Here is a 10,435-nt window from a genome sequence, read left to right as displayed (position 1 = left end):
TCTCTCTCTCTCTCCTTCCCCCCTTCTCTCCTCTCTGTTTTCTGTATTTAGAGCAAAGGATGTGTCCCTTTTGCAAAAAATAATAATCTGGCAAAATATTTATAAGCCTCGTTCCATACTGCTATAGCATGCTGTTCAAAATTCACAGGCTTGAACAATCAGATAAATAACTATCATCACCTCTCCTTTTTTTCTAGGTACCTCCCATACTGCTTGATAAGCAGTTTTCTGAATTTACTCCCGACATTACCCCAATCATCTTGGCAGCCCATACAAACAATTACGAGATAATAAAACTCTTGGTCCAGAAGGGCGTCTCTGTGCCCCGGCCCCATGAGGTCCGCTGCAACTGCGTGGAGTGCGTGTCCAGTTCGGACGTGGACAGCCTCCGTCACTCGCGCTCCAGACTCAACATCTACAAGGCCCTGGCCAGCCCCTCCCTCATCGCGCTGTCCAGCGAAGATCCCTTCCTCACAGCTTTTCAGCTCAGCTGGGAGCTTCAGGAGCTGAGCAAAGTGGAAAACGAATTCAAGTCCGAGTATGAGGAGCTGTCGCGACAGTGCAAGCAGTTTGCAAAGGACCTCCTGGATCAGACAAGGAGCTCCAGGGAACTGGAAATCATTCTGAATTATCGAGATGACAATAGTCTCCTTGAAGAACAAAGTGGAAACGATCTTGCAAGACTAAAATTGGCCATTAAGTACCGTCAAAAAGAGGTGAGTAGTCATATCAAAGCACCATAGAATCTCTTTGTTTTTAAAGTTTATTGATACAATTAGATACACATTATGTTTTTGTATTTATCATAAGGAATTTGTACATGTTTATGATATATCTTGAGTCCTCTTTTGTTCCTAATTCTTTCCTTCCTCTTTTCAACCTCTCTTTCCTTTCTTATTTACAAAGCTTGGTTTCCAATTTTATTCTTGTTTCATCATTTTTTTCTTTCCCCTTCCCCTGCAGTTCCCCTTTCTTTTGAACATTTTCTGCCTAGTTCAGTCCTAACCATGAAGTAAACTGCTTCTTACTTAATTCATTCTGAATCTGGTATGTATTTTTCACATACAAGTGCATGGCATTTATCAAGTGCCAAATTAATACTCATTTTCAGTGAAAAAGGCAATAAGTGATTAAATAATTGGTAGTGGGTTTTGTCATCTGTGCTGAAATGTACAAGCTTATTTGTGATACAATGGAGATTTAATGAGTTTTGCAACCCCCAGTATGAGAGGTCTGGGCTCTGATAACCGTGTTTTATAACTTCAAAGGCGCACACATAGATTATTTTAACTTTTTGAGTTGATTTTTTTTGTATTCATTATAGTCTTGTACATATATATTTGCAATGTTTTCCTCACAGTTTTATAGGAAGTGTAAAATGTGTGAAGGCTCTTAGAAAAGTATGAAGTATTATATTAATAAAATGAGTATTAGACAATATATAGTCCAACAGCAGATGAAACTGCTAAAACCATTTTCATTTCTTTCTGAGCTTGTTTTGTCAAAAGAAAAAAATTAAAGGAGTTATTTGTACCATAATAATAATTTTCCCATGAACTTTCCAGAGATTTGAATAAGGAAGCCAAAGCCCTCTTACAGTTATCACTCAACATGATTTATGTTTCCATCACTACGTGTGTGTGAAAGCCTTCTCTAAAGAATGTTTACTTCTATCTCCAGAAAACATTGCCTCTCTTTTCGTCCTTGATTGACATTAATTATCTATGCTAGAACAATGGTTGGAAAAACTGTGTATAAGATGAAAAACAGTGGGAAAAAGGAAGAGACTTTTGAATTTTAAAATGGAACCAGTTTCTTTTGAATTTGACTCCTTTTATTCTTTATCTGACTGCTTTGTCTAATGCTATTTTCTACGTATTGCAAGTCCCAAATAACCTCAAATTATTTGAATAGATGAGTTAATCTGACTGTTAAAAGAGCCTTAAACTAGTTGAAACAAAAGTTTCTTATCACTGCAGGGAGCAGATCAGGTTTTCTGGGACCGAAAACTTAGGAAATAGCAAAGACAGCTAGTCTTTCTGTATGCATTTCCCTGACTCTAGATCATATATCCTAATTTGACTCTATTGTCAACAGTGTTAATATATTTTCTTAGGTTCTTTGTTTAAGATTTAAAAGCATAGTATCTTAATGGATAGAATAATTTTTAATTTGCCACTACACAAATAATTCATGAAAACTTCACCTGATATAAAATTGTACTTAATATGAATATGTAAAGATATTCTGTTCATTCTTTTTAATGATATGGGGTAGGGCAGGCAATATAGCTCAGCAGATTAAATGCCCTGGCACCACATGCCACCCCGGCCCCGCCCCTGGTGTACTGAGCCAGCCACTGAGACGAGGAGTGGTGGTATACACCTATAATCCCAGAATTGGGGAGGCTGAAACAAGAGGAACACTACGAGTCTGAACTGCATAGTAAGACCTTGTACAAAATGCATTTTAAAACATGATATAAAAAAATGATATGGGGTAACATCGTCTTAAAATTTGGACCAGATCTTCTTAAAGATCCACTTTTGATACAGCAATATCTTTCATTCTTCAGCCTTCTTTGGAGAAGGGGTTGTCATAATGGTTGAAAACATGTGCTAAGAATGTATCTGTTCAGAGTTGGTAATATTCTATACAACTGAGCTGAATTAAGTTCACAGGATAAAAATAATCCACACCATAAAAATAAGGTAAGCCTGGGGAGATAGCTTGGCAGCCTAAGCATCTGCCTGGAAAGTGAAAGGACCAGGGTTTGATCCTCACTGGCCTGGAACCCCAGGTGCACTGTACTGGCCACTGAAACTGGGTGTGGTGGCAGATGCCTGTATTCCCAGAGGTTGGGAGGCTGAGACAGGTAGAGCACTACAAGTCCAAGCTGCACAGTGAGACCCTGGACCAATTAATTAATTAATTAAAAATATTTTAAAAAGTAAGGTAGAAGCCACATTTGCTTACTTGCTGCAATTCTTCTTTCTCTGCATTGAATCAACTCAGCTTCATTTTTTGCTGAAACTGATTCTGTGGTCATTGCTGGTTTAAATTTCTCTTTGGCTACAGTGACTTTTGTTAAAGCCCAAGAATGAATAACTCATGAACTCATTATTCACTCAAAATATAAATTACCAATGATTTTTTTAGGTATTCAGTAGTGATTGTTCTATTGCACATGGTTGTCTTCAATGTAGTTGCTCAGACTACCAGACAGAAGCATGTAAAAACTGGTCAAAGCAAAAAATTTAAGCATTAGCTGCTACCTTCACAACACCAGTGGGATTTAATTGTACAATCATCTTATCTATCCTGTGTACATAAATGTATGATTTTTTAATTCCTTTTTATCCTTTCTTTTTTTTTCCTTTCTTTCATCACCTTTGTATCACAATGTTGTTTTCATTTGCATTTCTCAAATGACCAGTGCTATGGAACATTTTTTTCATGTATCTATTTGCCATTTGTGTTTTTTTCCTCTGAGAAATATATATTCATTTCAGATGCCCATTTTTTGGGTTCAGTTTGAATTTCAGGGTCCTGATTTCTTTTTAGTTCTTTATATATTATAGATAAAAGTCCTTTGTTTGAGGGAGTGTTGGTTAAGATTTTGTCCCAATCAGTAGTCTGATTGATTTATATTAGGACCTACATTGGCACCAAAATGTATAAGTGTATAATCTATAAATTTTACCTAAGCCCCTAGAGTTACTTGTTCTTTAATTCTTCATGTTGTAGGCATTACAACAAATTGCATTGTGTACCACACAGTTGACTTCAATTTTCCCTTTGGATGTGCATTTTTAAATACATTTTAGGGACTGGTTGCATGTGGCCTTGGAACCTGGTTGCACCAGGTCTGCAACAGAAACTGTTATCACAGCAATGCTTACAGAAATCATGGGCATATATTAAGAGGTGAATGCATGGAACTATGCTGAGTGATGTAAATGCTCATGAAACCTGCTCAAGTGATGTTCAAAACACTGTTCTCCTAGCCTACTTGTTTCCTTTGCTGTTGTGAAGACCGTGGTCACTGAGCAGTCGTGCCCCCCCACCTCTTCTTGCCCTGTGTGCATGCACATAGCAGTACACACACCTGTTGTTGCCAGGCAATGGCTGCATGGGTAGACAGGTGTCACAGTGTCACCCCAGCCACTTTCTGGGGTCCCAACTTCGCAGTGTCTTCAGAGCAAGCCACTGTGTGGCCGGAAGAAATGGCTTGTGTGGACTTGACAGCATGCTGACAAAATGATCGCAGGTAATAATTTAACAGCAGGTTCTCCAGTGTAGAATTCAGTCCCCAAGAGTTTCTTTACAGTAGGCTGTTCAGGTGACAAATGTAATCCCTTAATTCTTCCTTGAATGCTGCTTTTCTCTCATAATAGAAATTGAATATATCCATAATGTATAAATTTACCTTCTACTGTACTAATTAAAAAGTGACAACATTGTGTCTTATAAAACATGAAATAGCAAATCTGTACTTTAAGTTACATATATAGTTTATTTTGATATTGTTTTGAATAAACTAAAAAGTAATTTAAAAATTTATTCCTAAAGAGGTATCCACAACTCCTTTCAATGAAAATTTATTTATCACAGAAATATAGTAAATCATTGGGCTGTTGATAATTATTGGCTACGTTCTCTTGGTGCTCAAATGAGTTGCTTCTCAGCATGAACTTTTTCCTCCAATTCAATGATGGTTAACAACAAGAGCTGCCAGTGTGGTCAGCAGGAGTCCACTGCTCAGGCTGCATTGTTTACGCTGTTGATGATGAAAACACTCCCTTTTGTTTCCTTCGCACAAGTGTTCAGACGTAATTTTCAGGATTGTCTCCCCTATGTCACTATGAAGTGATCAGTATTTTCCTTGACACTGATCATTCATGAAAACTAAGATTGACCTTTGGACTTGCATTTTTAAATGCATTTTAGGCTCTAAATTTGCAGAATGATTGCCACTTGTTTTCTTCAGGTCCATCTTTATTTTTTTGAATAATTTTTTGATGGAAACCTGTCTGGGGGAATTTCTGTCCGAATGACATCATTGGTGAGGAGATAGCAGAGATTTGGATATTATTTTCGTTGTCCTGCATATGTAGCAGTGACAAATCTACAGGGAAAGACAAAAGAAACAATGATTCATTCTCTTGAAAGTGAGGTAAGGAGTTACTACTTAAATAATGCATAGGCAAATATATAAAAATATAGTTATATTGTGTTTCTTTTAAATTATTTTTTGGGGTTTTTTTGCAATGATATTAACTTTTACTTTTTGGTTTTTTATTTTTAATTAATTTCTAATTTTAAGAAACAAATTAATTAATTTTTAAAGAAACAAATAGCAATGAGAGAGTATCAAAACAGGTTAGTAGGACAGTTACAATAATTAATACATTGCATATTGTTGGCTTCCTAGTAGTTATTCCCAGTACAAGATGCAGACATGATGTCCTGTCCAAACACTATCAGTGCAAATCTTTCTTCTCATTCAATTAAGAGAAAGTAGCTGTATATCTATCCTAACTATTTAGAATATACAGATACAAATTGGTCCTTCATTTATATCCCCTTTTTCTGTTTAGTTTGTCAGAGATGGGTATTCCATTGCCATTCAAATATTGTAGGTATATGAATTCAGCAAAATAGTCCAATATAGTCCAGTAGTCCATAATAGTAGTGGGTTATCCGTAGGGCTGGAAATATCAGAAGTTGTTGACTTGAGCCTTTTACAGCTCAGCATATTAATATGGTTTTGCTTTTTATACCTCGTTTTTATACTTTTCTTCTGGATGGTTAAGACCAAACTAAAGCAAGACCTTTATAACAAGAAATGTAACTTTTGTATCTGACAAAGTCAGTCAAATCCCCTCAGCATTTACCCTGAAACCCTGGGCTGTGTATTTTAATGAAATAATTAGGTAATTAATTATTGAAGTAAAACTAAATAAAAATGTGTTTAAAAATATGAATGATTTCTGGTTTAGTTCCTCATACAGCTTGCCTTTTATATTTTCATAAAACTGTAGCTGATATTATAATTAATGTAGCACACATCATGAGATGAGGTGCCAGAAAACCGCAATATATAATATGGCTTATTATTGAAGTAAAACATTTAGTTTTTGCCCTTCTTAAGTACTTTGGCATCTACTTTTCTGTTTCAGTTTTATTGTGTTTTCATGTTTTTTCAAGGAGAGCCAGTCCTCTGACTGCCACTGAAACTCCAGAAGGAGAATTTTAGTTTTTACACACTGGTTAAGGAGGAACAATCAATATTCCAGGACATGGAAGCAGCCTTGGCCATGGAGATAAGACTAGTGCCATCGCTTCAGTGTGCCAGTTGTAGAATTGTAGAATTTTGCCTAACCATGTTGGAAGAGAGAGTGAGTGAATTTGTAAACTGCAATCTCTCATCAAGGGATAACAGGGTAGAGAGATCTAAAAGGAGTTCTAATACTATTTTAAACAGCTGAATATTAGAATATCATCATATGCTTTCTTATAAAGAATATTATAAGGTAATTAGTTTGGTAAAATTTTATGTCAAAAATTTAAGATGTTACATATTACCTCCTTTGAAAATTAAGTATAGTTAACCTTTTCTTAACAGCTCAGATGTTAAGAATGGACTTGACACTAAGATCTAGTTGTAAATTTAGGATTTTGAAACATCCTTATTAATAGTTATTTTAAGCTATCTGACATCATGGCATAAATACTTATTATTTTAATACCTTTAAAATTTTTCCTTGACTATCAGCCTCCAACTGTCTCTATTTCACTATCAATCCAGTTGCCTTTTTATGGTTATGTGCTATTCTGATCCATTTGGATTAGACAGCCCAATAAATACTACAGATTAAAATACAGGAAAATTAATTCAAAGACTCTAGAACTTGAGAACTTATTTATCAATACAATCCATATTTATTACTTGACACTGCAGTTTTTGTTCTAGCATTATGAAGAACCTTTTTTTTTTAAATTGTCTTTAAACTTTTTTTGGCTTCAGGAAAATCAAAGTTGCCTAACAAATTGCTTGTGAGTATTTAAAAACAATCCCATATGTATACATACCAAGAGCTATGATGGCATGTAATAGAAATGCTTTAGCCTTTAAAATTAAAGTATAAAATATAAATAATGTAAAGGTATTTTTCTATAGACATTATAAGAACTATATAGGCATCTTCATTAATTTAATGAAGTATTTCATTTTATTGGGCAGTATCAACATAGGGATAAATTAGAGCAATGCTGTTAACATGCTGAGAAAAATTTAATTATGAAAGACTTACAGTGAATTTTTCCAGACTTTCAAAGGTATTATTATGAGATAGTTAAGACGTTCAAAAGAAAGTATATGATATAACTATTTAAGTTATAAAACAAAATAATAAAGCAACCTCTCCATTCAGAAATCTACTTCTCAAGATAAAGACAGATATAATTAGGTTTTGAAATAAACGTAATATGAATTTTTAGCTATGTGTTTTTAAAATACAAGGCCTTTCTTACTTTTTAATGTTTTGAAGAACTTCAATGTTCTTTTAAGACGTTGCCCTATTTTAAATTCTTACCAGCAGTTCAAGGATTCTTATTTCCGCTCACCCTTACCAACACATTTTAATTTCAGATTGGCGGATGCGTAGCCCTTAATGAGCCTGAGTGTGTATCTTATTATAATTTTGATTTGCAATTTCCTTAATTAGTGATATTGAGCATCTTTTATATATTTAGTGTACACATATTCAAGTTATTTTAGAATTGGTCATTTGAAGTTTCTTATTGTTGAAGTTTAGGAGTTTATATATTCTAAATATTAATCCCCTGTCAGATATATAATGTGTAAATATTTTATCTCATAGTAATTGACCTTACTATGCCTACTGTCATTTCATGCATAATTTTATAGATTTCCATTATGTCCAATTTTCCTGTTATCATCTTGGTGTTGTTGCTCTACAACATTGGTAGGTCCAGTTTGTGAGGATTTTATTCTGTCATTTCTTCTAAAAATTATAATCTTAGATAGTCGTGTTTATGTCTTTGATCAAGTGTACTTCTCTTTTGTGTACCGAGGTCCATGTTCATTCTTTTGCATGTGGATATTCAATCTTCCCAGCACCATTTTTAGGAAAGGCCTCTTTCCCCATCATCTGGACTTCTGTTGGAAATATCTTGGTCGGAGGTGTGACGATCCATTTTTTGGACTTCTTTTTTTTTATCACCATGGCCAATGTTTCAGATAATGGCAGCAAGAATATGATTTAATTACTGATGCTTTGTAGTAAGTTTGGAGAAAGAAGGATAGGAAATCTAACATTGCTCTTTCAAAATTTAGCTGTTGTGACCCCTTGGGAATCTAAAAGATTTTAGAATCAATTTCTTCTTACTTTCTTTTTTTTAATTTAAGAAAATGTCATCATGGCTTTTATAGTGCTCCTGTGGAATCTATGTGTGACTTTAGATAATACGGACATCTTAACATTATTAAATTTTCCTACTCAGGAATGTGGCATGTCTTTCCATTTATTGTCCTTGTAATAATCTTTCTTAGCAATGTTTTTGCAATTCTTATTTACACAATGTTTACATCTTTCATCAAAGTAATTCTGTAACCTAATGGGAGAGTAAGATGGGGAAATATTGATCAATAGACAGTACATAAGAGCTAGAGATAAGGCATTCTAATGACATATAGCACAGAAGGAAAATGTAGCTAACCTTTACGTAGCATATGTTTCCAAAAGCTAAAAGGCAGAATCTTGATTGCTTTCACCATAATTAAATGATAAACGTCTGAGGAGATACATATGTTTAACCTTATTTGAACATTATGCAATCTACCCCTTTATGTGAATGTCACATAGTATACCTTTAACATTTATAGATATATTTTATGAATCGATTAAGAGCATAAACCTAACATTAAAAGTTACCTAACAAATAGATTTTATTTTTACTTTTTGTATACTTGCTTATTACCTTCCTGAAATGTTAAGAGTGAAATATGAATCCATAATCTTGTCTGTAATATCTGCCTAAGTGCTCATACGATAGTTGTTCCTTAAGAAGACTCTAGCTGCAGAGCCATGAACTAAAGTAACATGAACAGCACTGCTTTTCCAGTAAGAGACTGAGATATCAGTTGTGAAATGAAGTAAAATTAATTGGAAAAATCTTTAAGTTATTTATAAATGGGTCTGCTCAAAAATAAAATCAAGCACTCTCTGCACACTTTTAAAGTTAGGCTTGCAAAGTACGCATTTATGAGGTGTTCAGCCGGAGTGTCTGCTCATGCGAGACGGCGGCGCAAGGCTCACAGCAGCACAGTGGAGGCAGGCGGTGGGCAGACACTCTTCACAAAATGGGTAAAAATATGCCGTGACACAAATGCCAAGGCTTCCTCTTTGGAGACTCGTTTTTGACAATAATACTGAAATAGATGTTTTAATTGCTACTTCACAACAGGCCCTAGGGGTTAGGGGTGTGTTTTATTAACAGTCTGTTGTATTTGAATAAACAATACAATGTACATGTTTTTAAAACTATTAAAAATACAGTAAATGGATGAGGGATAAATAAATGTGAGCTTAACGCTACATATGCTAATCATTTCAGGACTTGAAGGGGTGTCATGGTTTGGATCTTAAATTGTCCCCCACAAAGCCCATGTAGTAAGGACTAATTTGCCAGCTGATAGCACTCTGTGAGGATAAAGCAACTGTCAGAGGGTGACACCCAGGAAAAGGAGGTGAGGCCATGCAAGCGCGCCCTTGAAAGAGAGCATGGGACCTCCAACTTATCCTCTCTTTTCACTTCCCAGCTGCCACGAAGCATCTTCATCTGCTTCAAATGGCTGCTATGAGGTCCCATCCTGTTGGAAACACAAAAGCCATAGAGTCAACTGAACATGGACAGAAACCTTGTCAATTGTGAGCCTAGACTGACTACCTTTCTGATAAATTCCTTACCACAGGCATTTTGTCATAGTTATAGAAAGTGTATTGATATAGCAGCAAACACTCTAGATCAACTTTCAATCTTCCTTAGCAGTGATCAGCTACTTTTTGTACATGAGCAGTTGTCAGAGCTGAGACACAGTCAGGCCATTACCAGATGAACTGCCTGCGGCCTGGCTCTTAGAAGGTTTGTGTTTAGGCTGTGGGAGAAGGAGGGAGCTCTGCTCTGTTTGGCATGTGTTTCCTACTGGTCATTTTTTTCAAATTCTTCCAAGCATATTTAATAAATATTTTGCCAGCTAGTGACAAATATTTTTGCACTTGCCTGAGTATCTGCTTTATAAATCACTTAAAAGCCATGTTTAAAGATCAGGCTCCACCAGTTTTTGACTTGCATAAATTTTCTGAGCTGTATATGCATTTTATTATATGTGTATCCTTAAATAAAAATT

At 35.2% G+C, this 10,435-nt stretch overlaps 1 protein-coding gene across 1 annotated transcript in view; it reads left to right on the top strand.

Moving 5' to 3' along the window:
* The window catches only part of Trpc4 (transient receptor potential cation channel subfamily C member 4), a 196,882-nt gene that overhangs the window by 67,543 nt on the left and 118,904 nt on the right, over positions 1-10,435 (top strand). The window contains exon 2 of the mRNA XM_004631102.3: positions 198-716. Coding sequence (XP_004631159.1) covers positions 198-716 — 519 coding nt within the window. The remainder of the gene's footprint in view (positions 1-197; positions 717-10,435) is intronic.

This window comes from Octodon degus, unplaced genomic scaffold (assembly GCF_000260255.1).
Source record: "Octodon degus isolate 3935 unplaced genomic scaffold, OctDeg1.0 scaffold00038, whole genome shotgun sequence".
In the NCBI taxonomy this organism is placed as follows: Eukaryota; Metazoa; Chordata; class Mammalia; order Rodentia; family Octodontidae; genus Octodon; species Octodon degus.
The sequence above is the reverse complement of the archived record's forward strand: the minus strand, read 5'-3'. Positions and strand labels throughout refer to the sequence as shown.